General features: G+C 39.6%; 1 protein-coding gene across 1 annotated transcript; it reads left to right on the top strand.

The window, feature by feature from the left end:
• The first annotated feature begins 1291 nt into the window (after positions 1 to 1291).
• Positions 1292 to 21575, top strand: pgbd5 (piggyBac transposable element derived 5). The gene is made up of 7 exons (XM_028604114.1): positions 1292 to 1971; positions 7958 to 8388; positions 12397 to 12531; positions 16721 to 16895; positions 19899 to 20096; positions 21066 to 21171; positions 21380 to 21575. The coding sequence occupies exons 1-7, from the start codon at positions 1599 to 1601 to the stop codon at positions 21573 to 21575; spliced, it is 1614 nt and encodes a 537-aa protein (XP_028459915.1). The 5' UTR covers positions 1292 to 1598.
• Positions 21576 to 21869: the final 294 nt, after the last annotated feature.

Below are 21869 nucleotides of genomic sequence, written 5' to 3' on the forward strand. Positions count from 1 at the left end.
GTTTTGGAACCATCCAAGTTATTTTTGGGCAATTTGGTTGAAAGAAACCCATATTTTTTATATAGAAACTTTGAAAACGGGTCAAAGTTGACCCAAGGACAACATGAGGGTTAAATGGATGATGAGTTCATTACATGCTGCTGTCATAGGCTAATATTTGGAAAGTATTAGTCCATTTGGAACAGTGCAAAATAGTTAGGTCCATCTCAGACCGTTTGAAAGAAAGAAAGAAACAATCAAACAAACAAATAAATAAATATAGAAAGACATGTCGTGCCCTTTGTAATCAAGACAATCCTCTGTCTTGAATAAACAAAGGCACACTATATGCCCCCACAGAAGGGCAATACAGGCATTATAATGACATGGCCAACCATATATAACATATCCTTTTTTTTAACTCATAACTGCTGCAGAAGGTTGGGTCTCCAAAATGCATGGTAATCTCTGTCCACCAAGGTATCTGAGCCTAATCAGTGGAAATAAATGGTAAAATTAAAAACCTAAAAAAAAATAACAAGCAATAGCTATAGAAGGTGGAAAATGCATGTTCATTCTTGAGCTTGGAAAGTTAACAAAACAATCTCGCCACAAAGTATATTCAGTATAGCTCTTCTGCAGCTTTTGATTGTATCACATTCACATGAATTTTATCAGCAGATTGAGTTTTTGTGCAGATGTCATTGAATTGTAGATGTTCACATTGTTATTTTTCCAAGCACTTTAAGGACTTCTTTCTCCCTGTTGGCTTAAAATTTGACACTGAAAGTTAATTCTTGACCCTGAAAAATGTAGTTGACAAACCAGTCAAATAGACAAGGCAATTCGAATCCATGACAGCTGACATCTGCTAAGGACGATCTTGTGGCCTACTGTAGGATCAAAAGCTCTGAATATGGACCTTGGTGGGTCAGCTACTTCCATTCCTGTTAATATGGAAGGAGTTTGTAAAAATGTTTTTTTTGGGTGTAGCATCCTGAAAAACATAATTATATGTTTAATGATGTTAATTTAATTGTTTTTTTAGTGGGGCGGTATCCTGCCCAACTATCCTTTTAACATTTTATTCTGATATTATTTTAGCATTAACCATCATATTTTCCCAAATTTTAGCTCCAGCAGCTCCCGTCAGCCGCTCCTCTTTAAGTTTGGATAAGAAAATGCATCTTATTGGATGACAGGGCAGGGCTGTGATCGTGTCAGGTGATGCAGCGGCAGCCACTACTCTCTCTATTTTCTTTCTTTGTGGAGAAATCACTGGTCCCTCAACCCGGATGCTGTGCCACAACTATCGATAATTTTCCCCAGTGCGCAGAGCTGTAGGCTGAGGAAGGGGCGGAAATATTTCAGTACCCTTGAAGCGGACAGCTCTTGCCGGATCCCCACGCTTCTGACCACCGGGCTCCGCATCCGAGCCTGGAGAGCAGGCAGGATCATAATTTATAGCTACCTAAGATAGGGGAGGGTAAAGCGGCCACATACAGGCAAACACCTCCCTGCTCTTGGAAGATCGTGACCACTTTCACGCCGTTTTAGCCGTAGTGGAAGGGTGAGAAAGAGGGAGGAAGAAAGGGAGCAGAGCATCACTACAGAGAGAGATGGCGGAGTGCGGGCGAAAGGCGCTGTCTCTCCTGGAAGCGGCCCGGTCCCGGTACGAGAGCCTGCAGATATCCGACGACGTGTTCGGCGAGTCCGGGGATGACAGCAGCGACAATCCCTTCTACAGCACCTCCGGAGACTCCGACTCTGACAACTACATAGCCGAGGTAGGCGAGGAGGACCAGCACCACCACCACCACCAAAAACGGGGCGGCAAGGACAGCAGCGGGCAACGCGGGGGAGCAGGAGGTGGCGGCAGCGGGAGAATCGGAGCCGGTCCCCCGGGCTCTCTGTCCCGTAGTCAGGCAGAGGAGGAGGGCTGGACGGAGACTCTGCAGGATGTCACGGTGCCGCCGTTTAAAGAGACATATGGTGAGACGTGATGCACGACAACATGAATAAGGTCATTTGTGCTACGGGGAAGAATTCGGCGTGTGATAGACAAAAATATAGTGTAGTCCACGTTCATGTTTTGCGGGTCAGGCAGGCCGTTGTTGCAGCTCTGGTGCCAAAACAGAGAACAGCACACAAAAGGCTATTGCTTTGGAACAACGGGATGCTTTATTGTGTGTGTGTGTGTGTGTGTGTGTGTGTGTGTGTGTGTGTGTGTGTGTGTGTGTGTGTGTGTGTGTGTGTGTGTGTGTGTGTATCCTAGTGAGTGATTGACAGAAGATAAGCATGACACCGCATCGTTAATTGGTGTATTAGGTTAATGGCACAAGCTTAGCCTTTGACACTTCACCCCTTGGTGTTGTGGTACACAGGCTGTCCTGTGTGTGTATTTATGTTGCATGGCATGGGCAGGGAGACATTCTGTTTAATTTAGAGAAACAGCATGATGTCCTGGTTCTACTCACATATACACATTACATACTGCACACTGTACTATGCAGAATACAAATGCACACATGCTGGCCTGTGCCCTCCTGCACCAAATTAATTAAAAGTCCTTATAACTTAGCATGAGACACAAGCTGGTTGCACAATTTCTCTTTGTGTGTGTGTGTGTGTGTGTGTGTGTGTGTGTGTGTGTGAGAGAGAGAATCGTGAAAATTAAACAGAATACAGGACTATGCACCCACACTGCTCTGGCTTTCTTTGTCTCAGTCTTTCCTATCCGTGATAAATGCCCAAAAGCAATATCTTACTCTGTTTAATACCCACTGCTAGCCAACATGTAGCCTACCACTTTCACGCTGTCATTCTTCCTGTCTCTTCAGAACAGTTTTTTATCCATCTATCACTAAGTACAGCTTTCAGCAGGGAGTTGGGTTTGGGTTTATAGTGCAACGCTTTCTGTCAGGCTTCTCATTTGGATTTTTCCTTCTCTTCCATCTCAGCTGAAAAAGCAGTGATGGTTGGGAATACCCTCCTGTATCTACTGTGACATGTTGCACTGTAAATGGACTGCATTTATATAGCACTTTTCTAGTCTTAATGACTACTCAAAGCACATTTACATAGTACAAGAACCATTCACACAGATTTATACACGGAGCAATGTGGGGGTTCAGTGTCTTGCCCAAGAACACTTCGACATGGTATTGCAGGGCCAGGGATTGCACCACCATCCTTCCGATTGGTAGGCGAGCGCTCTACCACCTGAGCCACAGCCAGCCACTGTGGTGCCCTTGGAGGTGAACCAACATAGCTAAAGTAGATATGGACCAAGCTGCTCACACATAAACACACATTGGAGCCTTCTGTATGCAAATGTATAAAAGCACAAGCTCAAAATTGACTGTAGGTAAAGTGCCAGGAAACCACTGGAAATAAAGTAAACTGGATTGGTTGTATGCAAAGAAGATTTGTTTTACAAGCTGTTTTAATGGCAACAGAAAAATGCACTACTAACAAAAGACACAATATAATAATGAGATAAAGTCTTTAACTATTGTGTCTGCTGTTGGTATGGCACCAACATTTCAGGTGGTGGCATTGGCCTGTCCCAGAAAGCAGGATTACTGAGGAGGACACCAAAATAAAACCCAGAACAGCTCTGCTTACTTCTGTCAATGTTCCAGATTTAAAGGGTTTCCAGACATCCCATTTATCTAGCTAACTTCAGTTATCCTGCTTTGTGAGACAGGGCCCAGATATAGAGTGGTCCCTATTTCACTTATCCAAAATAATCTGAACCAAACTGAGCTGAACTCGGGTACCATATGAGGTTCTTTGTTGATGTTACAGGCTGTTCTGTTCTCCCACATTCAGTTTTGTCCTGCTCTGTTTGATGTTTCTTGCTCTGTTGACCTAAGCTTTGGATGCAGCAGGTGTGTCGGCCTGATTTGTACAGTCTGGTCTGTTTGTAAAGATATAGTTTAGTGTCTGTTTGCACAACCACAGCCAGTGTGGGTGTGGTCCCGCCATCTTGCATCAGGGTTGAGATGATTAAGAGCTGCCTGACTCCTGGATGGAAGCAGGACTGCCAGAGAACATAATCACACTTCAGACCTCAATTGGCCATGAGTGTGCTCTGATTTTATCGGCCCGAACAGTAAAGATTGACTGCATCTTGAGCGTCAGCACATCTACATAAATATGTTTCTCCACCAATTTGATTGGCATGGAATGGAAAGCTGCTTATGACACTTAGTCGGCCCTTGGTATACTCAGTGGAAATATCATCAGTGATATTTTTTTATCATATGTCTGGATTTCTCTGTCTACCTATCTGCCCCCACTGTCTGGCTGCCTTTTTCTCACCTGCCTGTCTGTCTTCCTGTCCATTTCTCTATCTGTCTGTGTGTCTTACTGTCAAGCTGTGACAGCGCAGACACAGTGCTGATGTGACAGCTCCACTCCTTAGAGACTGTGCCCCCACGTACATAAATCATCAGCCACCGTCAGAAAGCATAGAGTCAACCTTATACAAACTTTCAAAAACTCCAAGTCTTTTGGGTTTGTTTACAGTTACGAACCTCTTTGGTTTTGAACCAGTAGCAGAAGTTTGGAACCACGCTGAGTTTTTCTTTGCTTGCATAACAATGTGGTTTGCCCAAGGTCGGGTTTATAGGTGATGATGTGATGATGTGTTATGTTCATCTCAGCGAGAGACTGTTTCCCCTGCAGTGTGAGGAGTTGTAGCAAAGGACCAAGCCGAGGATTATAAAGCATACATCCACATCTCAGATTATATAACCCCCCTAACACGATGTTGAAGGGAATTAAAGAGCTATTCATTCATTCACTTTGCTAAGCATGTCTGATAGATTACTGGAACTCTTCATAGGTCAGTTTATCTGCCTGACCCTCTTTTCTGCATGCTGCCTCTTACCATTGCATTGTGAAAAAAAAAAAACACAAATTGAAATTGTATATATAGAAGTCTACTGTAAGGTATATTAGTCGTCCAAATATTCACAAAACAAAAAAAGAAGAAAATCAAATTCAGTGCTGATACGCAGAGACAAAAAATACAAAATTAAATGATAAATAAAATATACATAATATATAAAACAAACAATATGTTATGCATGACACAGGAACAAAACACTGGAAGGTAATTTATCTTATTTCCATTGTAGTATTTTGGCTTACAGGGAAATTGTATTGTAATGGTATTAATAACTAATACTACATGAAGTAAAAAATAATTATCATTACTTCAATACATGAACTGTACTGTATAATACTGGAGGAATCAGAATAAATGCTAATTAAATAAGGCATTTTCTATCATCTAAACACCAGAATATTTCAGGCTTTTGTCGAGCCATTTCATGATAAACGGATGCTCTTAAAGCATCATACAGTAGTACTGTCTGACACAATACAAAAGCCAATTGGACTAATATGATCATATTACGTGAATATTAAACACAATTCTGTTTTCAAAACTAATGATTCATTGCAAAAAACTAACAAAATGAGTTGTTAAGTCTATATGTTTTAAACGTGAAGGGTTTTGGCCTGCACTTTAAATATATACTGTATATTGACATAAATATATTCCTATTAATATTGTGGTATTCATTATAGTATATTGCCTAGCCATTGCTGGGATTTGACTTAGCAAAAAATCAGAAATTGCTCTCAAATTCATGTGCTCCTTCTGTAATTTCCGAGGCTTCTTCTACATGAAGGGTTTATCCACCCCAAACTACACGGTAATCTCTCATTCTTAAATTCATGGCTATAAAAGCTCTATGAGGCAGATGTTTGTCCCTCGCCGGTAGAAATACTACAACAGCTGATAATCATGAGGAATTATACTTCTGTCTATAGGTGCAACCTAGGTGGAGTTTTGTAATGTGTAATGTGGGAAATTGATATTTCAAAGCCTTGTAGAGAAACATTACTTAATATTATAGTCTGTAAGAAGAATTGTGCAAATGTTTGATCCAGTTTTATCAGCGTTATCAGCTGGCAGGGATGTATAAAGAAGCTCTATGGAGGAAATAGACTGAAACAATCTCATTATCCATAAAAATAAAAAATTCTTCCTCTGGTTGTATTTATGGTTTACTCCTGAGATGAGCTGAGGTGAGTCATTTTGCCTCAGTGGACCTTACATCTGAATGCCTGATGTTTTTTATGGAGGAGTGTCTCGCTCAAAGAAAGTCATGCTGGATTTTACATTCAGCTTTCAAGTCTAATGGAATTCAAATGAGTGGATTTCGAGCCATGCCTGGCTACTTCTGCTGTCTTGGCTGCAAGCATCAGCTTTGTGGGCGTTTTTCTACTCTACTCTGTCTTTTTTCCCTCTAGTCGTCCTCCACATGATGATTAAATAGTGTACCATTTAGATTTAGCCCTGTACATGTTATCTTTAACTCAGCATTAAAAGACTGAAGCAGAAGTATATCATTACTGTGATTGCAGCTACTCAGGAGTGGAGAAAGGATAGAGAAAGAGAGAGTGAAAACCTTGTTCTACTCTGTTCAGAGATAATGAGATTGTGCTGTTCAATTGAACCTTAAGTTGTTCTGCTCAACGTCCAAATTCCCTCTCACGGATCCAGACATCTTAGAGAAAATCTCTAATTTAATAGAGCAAACTCACCGAGCCAGTCACTGCATTGTGCATTGATTGTTTGGTTTCAATGCACCACCTAAAAGCTTACAGAGATAAATTGGAGGTAAATAGTAAATTACAAAATATAAAGTATAAATAGGGAAAATACCTGTATAGGAAAGGAAGAAAAGTTTCCTTATGCTTGCAACTAATATTATTTTCTGTTTATAAATTTAAGCTAAATTAATTAATTCTTTATCCATAACTTTAAACGGTTTAACTGTTTATCCATTATTATCCATCATCTTAAGCCAACTATTTAACTATTTATCCTTTACTTTAAGATAACTTTTTACCTGTTTATTCATTAGCTTAAGCTAACTATTTAACTATTTATCATTTACTTTTAGCCCTTACTATTTTAACTGTTTATCCATTACCTTAAGCTAACTGTTTATCCATAACTTTAAGGTCTGTTTTGTTACTTAGATATTCTAGGTGTGTTTTCAAATCGACAGGTTTAGGTGGATCCATTATTTGGTTTAAAAAGAAAAAATCAAACCTTGCTGTTTAAACCACCCCATCTCTCATCAGCTGATGCTTTACTGACTGATATCAGACGCCTTTCGTCCATGGCTTCCTCCCCGACTATAAGAAAATGACTTTGACTCGTTGCCTTCCATAACACTAAACCAACGAGACACTGAAATCTTCGGCAAGCGTAGAAACGCCACACTGTGACATGGATCACCGTGTGGTGGCTGTCATGTTGTGTAAATGATCTAACTGCTGCCCTGGGCTTGTGACATTCACACCAAAGACTTCTGTGGCTCCTTTATGAAAAAAAGCACAGCGATTATATATGTGAAAGTAGTATGTTTTTCTCTTGATTTTTAAGATTATTTTTGGGCATTTAAGGTCTTTATTTGTATAGGACAGCTTAGACTTGAAAGGGGAGAGAGAGGGGGAATGACATGCAGCAAAGGGCCGCAGGTTGGAGTTGAAACCACGGCTGCTGCGTCAAGGATTAAACCTCTATATATATGAGCGCCCGCTCTACCACGTGAGCTACCCAGGCGCCTGTTTTTTCAATGGATGTTCTCTCTATTACTTTGTGCTCTCTTCTTATGACAATGGAGTTTATGTAAGCAAGAAATGGTTAGTATGCCTCCCACACAGCCTTGACAGTGACAGCGCAACAAAACCAAATGTTTTTGTGTCTTACACTGTCAAAAGAGAAACCTTTCATTCAGTCAGTCAAATTGTAGGCATGGTGCCAAAGTTTAAAAACTGGGATTAAGTGACAGTTGTGTCTGTGAGTTAGCCCATATGGGACTCTCCATCTGTCAATCTGTCTGTTTTCCTCTGTCATAATCTTTTTTCCCTTCCCGTCCTGATCCAGGCCCTGCTCAGAAGATGCCGGTCACCGCCACGGCTTTGGACTTCTTCCAGCTCTTTGTCCCAGACAATTGCATCCAAAACATGGTCACCCAGACTAACATGTATGCCAAGAAGTTCCAGGAACGCTTCGGCTCAGACGAAGGCTGGCGTCCTGTCACAGCCCAGGAGATGAAGGCCTTCCTGGGCTTTGTCACTTCCACCAGTGTGCACCGCTGTGAGTCGGTGCTCAGCATCTGGAGCTCAGGCTTCTTCAGCAACCGGAGCATCGCCTTGAAGATGAGCCAGGCGCGCTTTGAAAAGATCCTCAAGTACTTCCACATTGTGGCTTTCCGGCCATCACAGGGAAGCAACCAGGGCCTGTACAAGATCCAGCCCTTCCTGGACTCGCTGCAGCAGTCGTTCAGCTACACCTTCAGACCTTCACAGACACAGGTGTGTGCACTCTCCTGCGGGCCTGGGTCTCCCTAAATCATCTTATATATATTTGGAGATATATGAGCCACATTCTGCATATTTATACATATCTTATTCTCATACTGACTCAGCATTCACTGAGACACTGATTATACTTTTTATTATCATATTAGTCTAAAGCTATTATTTTATTTTTTTATTAAATACCCAGAACCTCAATGTCTTTTAGTGGTCCACAAGATTTAACATCAATTTGATGATTTGATGATTTGACATCAAGCATTATACACTCATCTCATCATTACAAATGCAGAGTATTCCAAGAAAAAACAACTTGTAGAGGTGATCTGCAATTGGCAAACAGTAGACAAAATGTTTAGATACATTTTAAGTTTGTTGAATCACTGTCTTCTGGTTAGCAGTGTCGGTACTCTTTCACTTTAAGATATATGTATGTACTTTTAATACAGTAGTTAAGGAGTTCCCTACTAACCTTGTAAAATAAAAATGTAAAGGAAATATGCTCTTGAAGCAGGCCAAATAAATAGTTCCTGCATGAGTCTCAGTTTGAAAACTTTAGAAAACTATCTATACAGTACAGCATACTGTACAAGTATTTGGGTAAGGCAGTCATTTCTAACAGACTTCCCCTCCAGAGGACTCACTTCAACTTGCTTTCAGTTGCACTGTTTGCATTAGAGCTACATGTATGCAACTGGGGCAGTGGAGCGCCACGCTTGCTTCTCTATTTTGGGTGGGCTGGAGTTTGTTCAACTCCTACTTTACTTTTTTCTCCAGATGAGCAGCAGCAGCACTAAAGTTCCTAAAGGGGCAGGGAACAAACCGATTGAAGTAGAATCTGTCTGTAAGAAAACAAAACCAAAAATGTGTTCTTCTTAAGCAAAGAGAGCCAGTGGCAATCACTCAACCTTGTTTATTTATTTTTTTATCTGATGAAAATAAAGAGTAAGAGTCAGGACATAGTGTTGCTTCCACTTCATTCAAGGGCTTTTCTCATTTAGCTACATATTCTTCCTTAATAACAAAACAAACAAAAATGATCCAACATATTCAGAATCTGGTTAGGAGGAGGGCCACAGGGCTGGCTAATCATAGTCCAGTGAGATCTGATGCCACCCCGGCACCCTCTTAAAAATTAATGAATTTCCGGGAAGTAGTTGATTAAATGGCTTTTCTGCCGTATAAGTGCTGTAACATCATCTTCATTGTGAAAGATGATGTCAGTGCTGTGATGCATTTGGGAATACAGGCTCTTAACAGCACCCCACCCCCTCTTCATATCAACATCCACATTCATTCAGCTATGCAATTGTACCGTCAAAATAGTTTAAATGTAAATGTTGATGATGAGTTTATTTCATTGTGAAGTAATTAAGGGGTTGACATTAGTGCTATCTATCCACTTAGGTCTAAAAAAAATGACTAAACAATATGGGCAGACCGGCTGTCAGACAGCATGCTTGTGCGCTGTTAGCAGTAGCAGGGTACATGTGTATCTAGGCCAGATTGTTTTATCTGTTGGTTTTCTGTGCCAGGGGCAGAGAGTGCGCCCAGATAGTGAGAGTGGCACAGACTGAAACTGTTGCTCCATAGATAATGGAAAAGTGATCTGCCTATTTATAATGGCTGGTACAGAAGGAAGGAGAGAAGTCGATGAACTCGTTTGAGTTTTAATTTATCTGGTGTTTATTTTCTCGATGAATCAATTAATCGTTTGGTCCATAAAATGTCAGGAAAAATGGCCATTGCGGTTTTCAAAACCATAATGAAGTTGAAGTATTTAGTACCAACAATCCGAAACCCAACAATATTTAGTTAAATATTATAGAAGAAAACCAGCAAATATTAATGTTATAGGTTGTAACAAGAGAATTTGGGGCAATTTTGCTTAAAAAATGATTATTTCAATTATCAAAATAATTTCTGTAGATCAACTAATCATTAACTGTAATCAACAAATAAACTCAGTTATATTTTTAATTGACAAGAAATGAACAATGGGAGGAAACTGCATCATCAACATTTTTGTTCAAATGCAGGATATTTCTCTACAAGTCTGTGTGACCTGGATTTATCCGCCACTTTGCATTATTCAACGTGTGTGTGTGTGTGTGTGTGTGTGTGTGTGTGTGTGTGTGTGTGTCTGTGTGTGTGTGTGTGAGTATGATCGCTAACGTGTGACTAACATAATCGTTGCTGAATATTAGCATGTTATGTCAGCTCCTTTTGACAGCGATGCTTGACATTTTCTGTGTCAGTCTGGCAGATTTGCAGTTGCTGTGATGATCTGTTGACACTGCTTTGTATTGATTTGCAAGTGTAAAATCTTTGAGAGCATTTGTCGCAGCCCTCACAGAACATCCACTGCAAGACACCAAGCGAGTGGATATAGTGATTTTCCTCCTTTCTTTGTCCAATACACGATGAGTGACCCCCATGCATATGATTTACTTAAAGCATTCATGTGCAAATGTAACTGTGCTAATGTGGCAGCTACAGGATGAGATATTTCTCAAAAGGCCATTGTGGTTTGGGTGATGTCATCCATCCAGAGGCTAGATAGCCTCATTACTTTTCCATAATTCCATATTTGACTTGGAAATTACTTGTTGCTTTTTGTCCCTGAGCTGGAGAGAGCTGCTGGTCACTGCTCACTGCAGCTTTAGTCCAATCATGATGGAGAAGAGATGTGGAAGACACTGGAGGAAGGGAGAGCTGAGAGACATTTGAAAAGCAAATATTTGTTGTGTGGGAACTATTTGGCCAGGATTATGTGTATCGCGCTCGTGTAATCGTCCAAGAAAGGGTTAGATAATATTTGGTTTTGTGTGTGTGTGTGTGTGTGTGTGTGTGTTCTGTTATTGCCCCTGCTTTTTAATTTGTGAATGTGTTTTGAATATTTTCTTTAATCCCCGTTGAGAAATTCATCCTCAGTTTCTGATCTGACCTATCCTAACTATTTAGAGAGTTTGCCCTACTTATGAAACATACTTTGACTAAATGTTTTTCTTCAATTATGTTCATTGATTTAATTAATGACCACAGCAGAAAGTGGCTGCAGTGGCTTCTTTGGGAACAACCGTCCAATTCGCAAAGATATTCAGTTTACCATCATGGGAAACAAAGTAAAGCAGTTTTTTACATTTGAGAAGTTGGAACAAATTATTTTTTGTAATCTTTGCCTGAATTATGATTACTTGATTCTCAAAATTGTTGCAGATTCATTTTCTGACCCTCAAATAATAGATTGTTGAATAATCGTTTATTTACTCTGAAGTGCTTGTTTTAAAGATGGAGAAAGATTTAACATTTATATATATATATATATATATATATATATATATATATATATATATATATATATATATATATATATATATATATTTTTACCACCATGTTTACATTTTAATCAATTTGCACCATTTAGCAATCTCCTAAACTACTGTTATGTGATACAAGTAATTTGCAAAATTAAATTTTTCTCTATTTTTACCACTTTGGAAAAAGTGGCAATTATGCCTTTTTTATGGGGGTTTTGTCTTTACTTTGTTAGTTTTTTTTAGTGGTTATAGAAAGAAAGATGTAGACAGACAGACAAACAGAAATACTAAAGGGGATAATGTATAAATGCAAAAGTGAAGGACAAAGCAGCACGAGAAACAACTTTTTTCTGAAGGGGTTTTGAGACAGATCTGCACCGTTGAGCGCGTGTTCCTGCTGAGAACAGTGTTTCCTCTCTCTACAGTATCACACTCAAACACATACAAGACTTGTGATGATCTCCAATGGGCTGCCTTCTCTCTCCAACCCTTCGCTGTAATGTTACATCATACACAAACTCGCTCCTATTCCTCACACAAAACCGTTTGTTTGAAAGAATTTTTATCTCCCTTTTCAAGTTATTCTTTTCCAGGAACACACTGTGTACTTTACTTGTGACACGGTTATGTAAAAATCCATGAAGACAAACTCATGTGTACAGTAACATTGCCTGTGTGTTTCCAGGTTCTTCATGAGCCATTGATAGACGAGGATCCGGTGTTCATTACCACCTGTACGGAAAGAGAGCTGAGGAAGAGGAAGAAGAGGAAGTTCAGCCTCTGGGTTCGACAGTGTACCTCCACCGGATTCATCTGTCAGGTAGCAGCAAACAATACTCATATACAGTGTACTCAGCAATCAGAAATCAAAATAGTTTAAAGTGCTGATATTATGCTATTATTGTGTTATATATCTTTTTTGTGCAAGTAATAGGTTTTCAAAGTGAAAAAGCCCAAAGTCCACCCCAAAGGGACTTACCATCTCCAACAGAAAACACTGTTCACAAACTGCTCCAAACAGCTCTGTTGTAGTCCAGCCTTTACTTCAGAGACAAACGTGCGTCACTTTGTAACACACGTTATAGTGCTCGCCTAGCTGCTAGCTTGGCACGCCCTCATACTCTGCTTCTGACTGGCTAGTAGTCCTTACCTAGGTACTGCGCATGTGTGACTCCCAACAAAGATGGAACAGAAGTGAGATGCCTCACTCAGTAGCTAAAACAGAGAGCTCAACACACAGGGGGAAAAGAGGAGCTGCAGCAATGTGCAGTACAACAAAAATATGGTGTATTTTGAAAATTAAACCATGTAAACCTATTCTGGTACAACCTCTAAATACAATTATGAACCTGAAAATGACCATAATATGAGGACTTTAAGGTCTGATTTGAGTATAATAATAAATATAATAAGATAAGCAAGAGAGAGTGAAGAGTACAAGTTTGTGTGTTTTTGTGTTTGCTTTGAGGTTACTTCATGGCAGAAATCTAATATTTTACATCAAAAATGCAAGAAAAAGTCTTCAGTCTGCCTGAAGTCAAAAAGGCTCTCTTGAAAACATCATAGACTTTGATCTTCACCAAGTTTCAAATCTCATTCTCAGGTTGTCGATGTTCCATCATTTTACTACTACAAAGAATAAAATCACTTTTCAGAATTTCATTGTAAACATTTCCGGGATTTACACGCATAACATGCAAAGTTTGATTTTCAAAAAAGATTAAACTCATCTTGAAATGAGGAATACCTTCTGTGCAAAACATATTTGTTATCAGATTTTTCTTTTGATGTTTAGATTTGAAAAGCTACTGGCTCAGGATTTGATCTGTGTTGTCACGTCTCAGGCAGGCAGGGCTGCTCTGCTGCTCACTAACAACCTTGTCCTTACTGTAACCTTCCACTCCTACGCCGGTTGCTTATGTAACATCACCATTTAACTGAGGCCAGGGACTGCAGGAGGACTGGCATACCTGACCAACCCGTACCATTACAGAGGACGGTGGAGAAAACAATAGAACCCACAACTGCAAGAGTTTACAATTCTTATTCTGTATTGTTAAATTGGTGACAAGGGATGGAGGCAACCTCCTTACTGCTACCCAGTATTTGTGAGACAGAATGCCCAACCAAACTGTAAGTGAAAGCAGACATTTTTTCCCCCAGGATGCAGGTTGTTAAAGCAATTTTTATCACTATATAAATCTTGTGCATGACTCACACACATGCGGGCACACACACAAACGTTTGCGCTGTTATACTGAAGAGGAACTTCACTGACATAATGCGTAACTTACCTCCAGTGGTATCTAGCTTTGCAGCTAGACTTCTTTAACAAAGATTTTGAGATATCTCTCTCTAAGATTTCTACCTCTACCTCAATACAAAGGAATTGAAGGTAGCTATGTTTGTGGTGCTCATAGAGATGAAACGTATACATAAAAAATTCAACATGTCTTTCCAGAAACAGTGTCCCTGTTTCTCAGAGTCATTACATCACTATTTTCAGAGGGACTTTTCTTTCTTTGGTTGAACATAATTCCAGTTCCAAGTGAGAATGTATGTTTTTGGGTCAACCAACCCTTTTATAATCATAACTAGATTGTACATCATGTAGTACATGGCTACCCCTAACCTTGAAGGCCAAGTTCACTCTTTTATGTCTGTAAAGTAATGTGGGACAAAATCCACAGTCCTTGTTCTGGGCAAAACAATTTTTTTATCTGAAGCTATTATGAGGTTTCAGCAGTGTTAAGTTAGTCAATGCAAGTGGTTGTCTTTTAGAGTTAGTCTTTTTAGAACAGAAATCCCTGTTTGAGTTTCTGTGTGGAGGGAGATTTTTGTAGTTAAAAGGCTGTAACTTTAAAAGATAACCACTTTAACAGTTTAATCTCATCTAGTCTAGTCTAGACTGCTGAAGCCTCATTTTAACTAAAGATAAACTTTTAAGTTTCAACAGAATGAGGACTGTGAATTCTTTCCTCCATCACTTGCATTGGAGGCGCAATGGGAAGGATCTTATAATCTTTCATTTTTTTAAAAGCAACACCCAATTCAGTCCAGTACAGTATACAGTATAATACTGAAATGATATCAGAAACAGAATAAACAAAGAATGCCAGTAAAGCATGCTATAATTTTTTTTCAGGTTTGAGAATGACAAACTTAACTAGGCTTTTAGAGAAACTGGGTACGGAGTACAGCAAAAATAATACAACATTGTAAAAAAAAAATACATTTTTAACTGCAGAGAACCCATAAATTGATGAATCTGCAGTATGCTGCAGGGGAAATGTTTCCTTCTTTAGCCTGGATGTAGTCCAGAATTACATTAGAGGACAGAGGACCATCCACCAACAGAATTTTAATTTGCCTTTTTTTCTGCTTTTGTTATCATTGGTTTATATCAAATAAAATCAATTCATATTTTTTCTTGTAATCCAAAATCTCTGGTGTAAAACGAGTTGTGTTCAAGAAGCATGGCATACTCTGTCATTTAGCCATATCCCATTATCCCATCCATTTAACAAATACAGTAAGCATTAACATTCACACTGAGTGTGGCCATTTGGCAGTCACTCAGTCTTTACCAGTCTGCTGATGTGTGTCTGCACTGAGATCTTCTCTCTTTAAATGAATTGTGTCGAGGGAGAGAGAAAAAAATCTAAGAAATAAAACAAGTTAATGGAGTGAATCAATGAGATTCCATTAGCCAGTGCACTACACAGGGATACACAAACACACAGAAGCATGGACTGACCACTTAGCGTAATAGCCAAAGGCCTGACATAGATGCTGGCTGATCAGGCTATTGCCGTTTAGCTCGTGAACAACAGCAGGAATATAAGTGCAAGGACAGTGGACATATTTCTTTTGAGACTTGTATCTTCAAGGGCATTGTGTACCAGTGTGTTGAGCTAAGGAGCACGACTCAGTCCACCTTGATCCAGAGCACCATATCTCAACAGCAACTGACCAGATTGTCATGAAATATTCATATTCACAGTCCCAGTGGGCGCTCCTAAAACATTTGTGGCAATTATTTGGAGATTACAGATATTTTGTGACATTTTCAAAGGTTAGGGCCTAAATTAAAATAATATTTTTTTATATTTGGCAGATTACCATGAAATCTACTCAGCACATGCATTTTCTCCAGAGGATGAATTCTTTTAATTTTGAACACTTTATGAGATTTCTTCTTGCACGAACATCAGGCCCAAATGTGATTTTTACTGTATTTTTGGGGGCCATTTTATGCCTTTTTATGAGAGCATTAACAGTAGAGAGAAGGAAATGAGGGGAGAGAAAGAAAGGGGGAATGCCATGCATCAAAGGTCCCTGTCTGAATTTAACCAGGGCTGTTGCAGTTTATGGTTGCTGCTGGTATATTTTAACCTGACATATTTCCCATAGGGGTGGGAATCACCAGAGGCCTCACAATACGATATAATCACGATACTTATGTCACAATACAATATTATTGCAATTTTAAACATATTGCAATTCATCTCACTTCAATTTTATTGCTGCAAAATGGGAGTGTCAAGCAGACAAACTGACCAACACATATATAATAAAAGATCGATACTTGGCGTCTGTGTATTGATACTGTATTGCCACGGAAAATATCGTGATATTATACTGTATCGATTTTTTCCTCCCACCCCTAATTTCCCATAAATGTTATCGGCATATTACTATGAAATCTCCCAAACGCATATGGATGTTGATTTCAGCAACTACAGTATATGGCCTTTTCTCTCGGGCCACTTAAGAAAAAATGTGTAGCCTCTACTGGTAAAACTTTAAGAAAAACAAAATCGTCAACTTGCTGTTCCATCACAAAATGTTGTAAGTTGAAAATCGCAGCCTTGTAGAGAGTTAAGACTTATGTAGTAGCTGCAGGATTTTCTAAACTAGAGGACAATAAAGTGGTACTTAAAATTGAAGTTTGCTGGTTCTATATCTGTTTTATCTATATGTCCTGTATCTTTCTGCCCATGCTGCAGATCTCAGTCCATCTGAAGGAGGGCACAGACGCTCTGGCCACCTTGAAGAACAAACCTCAGCTCCACAGCCTTGTGGCCAAGCAGCTCTGCCAGAACATCTCCGGCAAGAACAGCATCATCTTCACCGGGCCGTCCATCACTAGCCTCAGCCTCTTCACTGAATTCAGCAAACAAGGTACACAAAAAAGTTGCAACAGTAGATATACTATCTACTGCATTGGTCTGTCTCTCTCATGCTGCCTAAATAAATACAAACTTTTCTTTTTCTATCTTCCTGCTTCTCCTCTGTCATCTCTCATGCTCTTCCTTTTCTGCTACAGATTGTAGTCTCTCTCCTCATCTCATCTTCCTCCCTTTTTGCATTGTTTATTTGTTTGGAGTCTTGTTGTGACGAATGCATCTTCAGGTTTAACAGCACAGAAAGGTAGACAGTCTGTTGCGTTTCACCTTCAAATAAGACTTCACAGCACTACAGTATGCAGCTACAATGACTCATTTTATTTTCGTCATCTGTCTTTACACCCCAAGTAAAACATCTTTAGCCACATGGGGAATGTGTATAGCACAAGCAGCAAGCCTCTGTCATATGTTGATGAAAACATAGGGCTGGTAGACTGACTGTACTCATGTAAGTCCTACTTGTTTCTAAAACAAGATAGAAATATCTCAAAGAATAAAGCTCGACGTTGCAAATAATGGTCATGTTGTCTACATGTTATTCCTAAAAACAATATTTGCCACTGGTGTGACATATCTGCCTGCTACAAATCAATGTGTTTTGAGATTGCTGTAGAATCAAGTGTGATTGTATACTAATGCACAAAGTTGCCTTATTCTGTCAGGTTTCCAAATATTCACATTCATGACTGGAAGATTGCGCTGGAAAGAAGTGGAATTACATCACAATTTGTTTTCTTCTGCATCTTATTGACTAAATCTTACACTAAGTGACTGTTAAGATGGATGTTTCTTTTGCTGTTCAACCAACATCGACCATAACAGCCCCGGGATACACTGCAATAGACAGTTAATTGTCTTCTCACATGCACAATGCATCATGGAAGATTCAGCAGGGCCTGTTTAGTCTTGTCACAGCCCAAGACATTAATGGTAAGGTAAAGTGGACACTAAAGTATAATTTAAAAAAAACTAATATTTAAAAAAAGACATGATGTGCATAAAAGTCAAAGAAGTTTACTTTAGGTAAACAATTCAGAATGCAGAAAATCAAACTGCCAGTTTGGGATTGTGGTTCACAGGTTGTTAGTGAGAACATTTGTATATGCTAAAGTAGGCCAAAGTTCAGCCATAGCTACATTGTTAGCTTCTAGCAAAAAGTCAGACACTGTTAGGCACTGTTAGGTAAGGACACTAGTGGCGCGTCTCAGCATGGCCATCTAGCGGTACGGGGTTTGAACACAACATAAACATGAACCACTGTCTTACATGAATATTTTTGCACGTAAACAAAAAAAAAAAAATTTATATTGCGTTTTTGAAAATCGATACAGTATTGCAAAATAAAATATTATGATACTCAAGTGTATCGATTTTTTCTCACACCCCTAGTGGACACTTTGGTGGACACTTAAAAGAAACACCACTTTCTGTAACACCTGACAACTAGAACTTCTGAATCCAAACAAGCTACTGTTAATAGCTTATATTCTCAATATGTGGTATTTTATCAGAAGGTGTTGCAAAAGATCTGCAGGAAATAGTTTTGGAGGAAATTGCACAAAATTTTATGCTGATAATCTGTCTTTGAAGCAGGTTTCCACAGAGCTCTGATTCTCATGCTCATTATACCAAAGGCATAATTTATTATGAAAGCATAACCCTGTTATGGTTATAGTGAGTCACATTTGAATTCTCTTCCCTGACCTACTTTCTTCTTTTGTAATAATAGCAAATGTGGAACAATGTCATCCTGCCATAAAAGGCTAAAAATGAGCGAATCAGTGAATGCAGAGAACAAATATTCAGCAAAACAGATCAGGCTCCTTTGACGCTATCATCAGCACGTCTTGGAAATTGAAAGGTTTTTACATTCCCGTTATCACAAATGCTCTTTCACTAAACAATAACAGAAGAGCAAATTTTTAACTCAGCCGGGCAGAGCCGCGTAAAGAAAAATCAAGTCCGGAGATATAATCAGTATTTTCTCATCCTAATTGGGTAACTCTACTATGAAGCATTCAGCCGGAAAAACTCAGTTCTGAGCTTGTGAAGTTATTGTCAGGAATGTATCTTTCAAATGTATCATGCTGGATTAATTAGCAGAGTTAATTACCTCTGCAGCACTTACTGTGAACACACACACACACACACACACACACACACACACACACACTGTGTGTACTGTACTAACAGATAGAAGTCATTCTCCAAATTGAGAACATTAACAAATGAGCAGCAGTCAGCCACATGATTGTTTTACTGCTGCTCATCCATGTAAAGAAAATGAGGGGGGGGGACAGAAAAAGCGAAAGACATAAATGGCATAAGAAGAAGCACAGAAGTGGTACAGCTGTGAGAGAGAGATAATGAGTTTTGGTTCATATCAGAAGCAAAATGCATGAAAAGCACAATAAATGCTCAGGAGTTACTGCAGGGATGAAACTAGGGCTGCAACTAATGATTTTGGGCATTTTTGCTTAAAAAATTATTTGAATAATTGATTTCCACCAATCATTTAAGTTAGTAGGGATGCAACTAACAATTATCTTCATTTCATTTTTTGATTTTTGATTAATCTGTTGTTTATTTTCTTAATTAATGGATTAATGGTATGGTGTATACAATATCAGAAAAAAATGGCCATTGCAATTCTCCAAAGCCCAAGTTGACACACTCAGATGTCTCGTTTTGTCCAACCAACAGTGCAAAATGCGAAAAACATTTTGTTTAATATCATAGAAGACTTAGAAAACCAGCAAATATCCATATTTGAAGCTTCAACCAGAAAATCTTTGCAATGTTTAAAAAAAAAAAAAAACAACTTGAATGATTAACCAATTATCAAAATGGCGGCTAATTCATTTTCTGTCGACTAATCTACTAATCGTCTTTAGCTGGTATTAAGTGCCTCACATCATTGTATATACTAGTAGAATGTCTCTCTGTTGCAGAGTTATCTATGCAAATGTTAACATGTCATGTATTTATCGTTCTCCAGATATCTACTGCTGTGGACTGCTGAGCACCAGGAAGAGCGACTGTACAGGCTTACCACAAAACATGCTGGTCTGCGGCTCCACGCCAGCGCAGCGCGGCCAATCACGAGTAATGATGAAAGGCAGCATGTCACTGATCAGCTGGTACAACAAGGGACACTTCAGGTTTCTCACCAACGGCTATTCCCCAACAAAACAAGGTAAAAGCTGCTCTGATGCACCCAGAACTGAAACTCTAAAGGTGTATTTGTCTCATTGAGTTATAAAAATCTTAAGAATGTTAGTACTGACAGGAGACAGTACACACAATATACATTACATTAGTGCACAAAATGCATCTATTCATGAATGCAGGAAACCACAAATTTTTTCATTGAGAATAAGATGAGCTTCACTGTCATTACAATCAGGTGAAACTGGCACATGGTTAAGCATTCGTGTCAAGAAAAATCAATGAGAGCTTCTAATCCATGATAATCCATTTCCAGGAGGCGACAGGATCATGATATTCCCCTCCTCTTATAGCCTAATCCACTCTGGTTGAAACAGTTTTGTTAGGTTTTGAACTCAGTTGAATGGCTGCAGTGTGAATCTCTCTGAATGAAGAGTGTGGAAGCGAAGCCCCAGATCAGTTAAACTGTTATTATCCAATATTGATTTTCTTTTCCCTCTGTGTGTGCGTGGGTATGTGTGTGTGTGTGTGTGTGTGTGTGTGTGTGTGTGTGTGTGTGTGTGTGTGTGTGTGTGTGTGTGTGTGTGTGTGTGTGTGTGTGTGTGTGTGTGTGTGTGTGTGTTTGGCTGCAAGTGTTCTTCACTCTGTACAAAAAGGAGACCAAAATGAGTTTCCATTCCAGATTGTGCATGCTGGCTCACAGTTAACTGGGACTTAAATGGAACAAAGCCATAGTTAATGTTATTAGTTACACCTGTTGTCTGCTGTGAAAAAATGCCCATTTAACTATAGCAGCCCTGCAGTGAGCAAACAATAAAAACATAAATATTAACATGGCACCTGGGCAGCCTCCCTCATGTAAAGGAGCGCTTGTTTTCTTCTCCCTTGTCTGTTTGTTGGCCAGGTGACCACAGAATCTAGAGAAAATGAGTCCCTTCAGTGGGATCTCTGCTGTATGTCTCTCACTCTCCTTTTGTGGTTTGTGTGTTTGTGGCAGGTATCATCATTAAGAGGAAAAGCGGGGAGATCCCATGTCCCTTGGCTGTTGAGGCCTTTGCGGCGCACCTCAGTTACATCTGCAAATATGACGACAAGTACAGCAAGTATGTACTTTGTTTCTGCTTATGGTCCTATTCCAGCCTGATGAGGACGTCTTTAAAGTAATGTCTAATGTAGCATAACATTTTTTGTGCCATTATCCTGCTTTTGACAGTCTTGTTGCCAGCATGTTTTGCTGTTCAGAAAAATAATAATTAATAGGTACATATTTGAATAGAAACCCTGGAGTAAGTGGCTGTTTTTCTCCCACAGGTACTTTATCTTCCATAAGCCCAACAAGACCTGGCAGCAGGTGTTTTGGTTGAGCATCAGCATCGCCATCAACAACGCGTACATCCTTTACAAGATGTCTGACGCCTACACGGTGAAACGCTACAGCCGAGCGCAGTTTGGAGAGAGACTGGTCAGAGAACTGCTGGATTTAGACGACTGCTCCCCCACACAGTGAGGAGGAAGAGGATGAGGACAGCAGGAGCGCGCACACACACACACACACACACGCACAACAAAAACACACATGCGTGCACGCACACACACACGCACACACACTAACACAATCCCCACACATGCATTCACACTTCATTATAGTTGTACGGACTCTGCAGTCTGTGTCTGTGTGATAATACTGAAGCAGTGCCAAGCCTGGCATGTCTCTCTTCCTCTAGTTGTTTTTTGTGGTACTGTAAATATTCATTAACACAGGACTGCACACTATACAATAGAGAATCGTGAGCCATGGGAC

Source organism: Perca flavescens, chromosome 17 (assembly GCF_004354835.1).
Source record: "Perca flavescens isolate YP-PL-M2 chromosome 17, PFLA_1.0, whole genome shotgun sequence".
In the NCBI taxonomy this organism is placed as follows: Eukaryota; Metazoa; Chordata; class Actinopteri; order Perciformes; family Percidae; genus Perca; species Perca flavescens.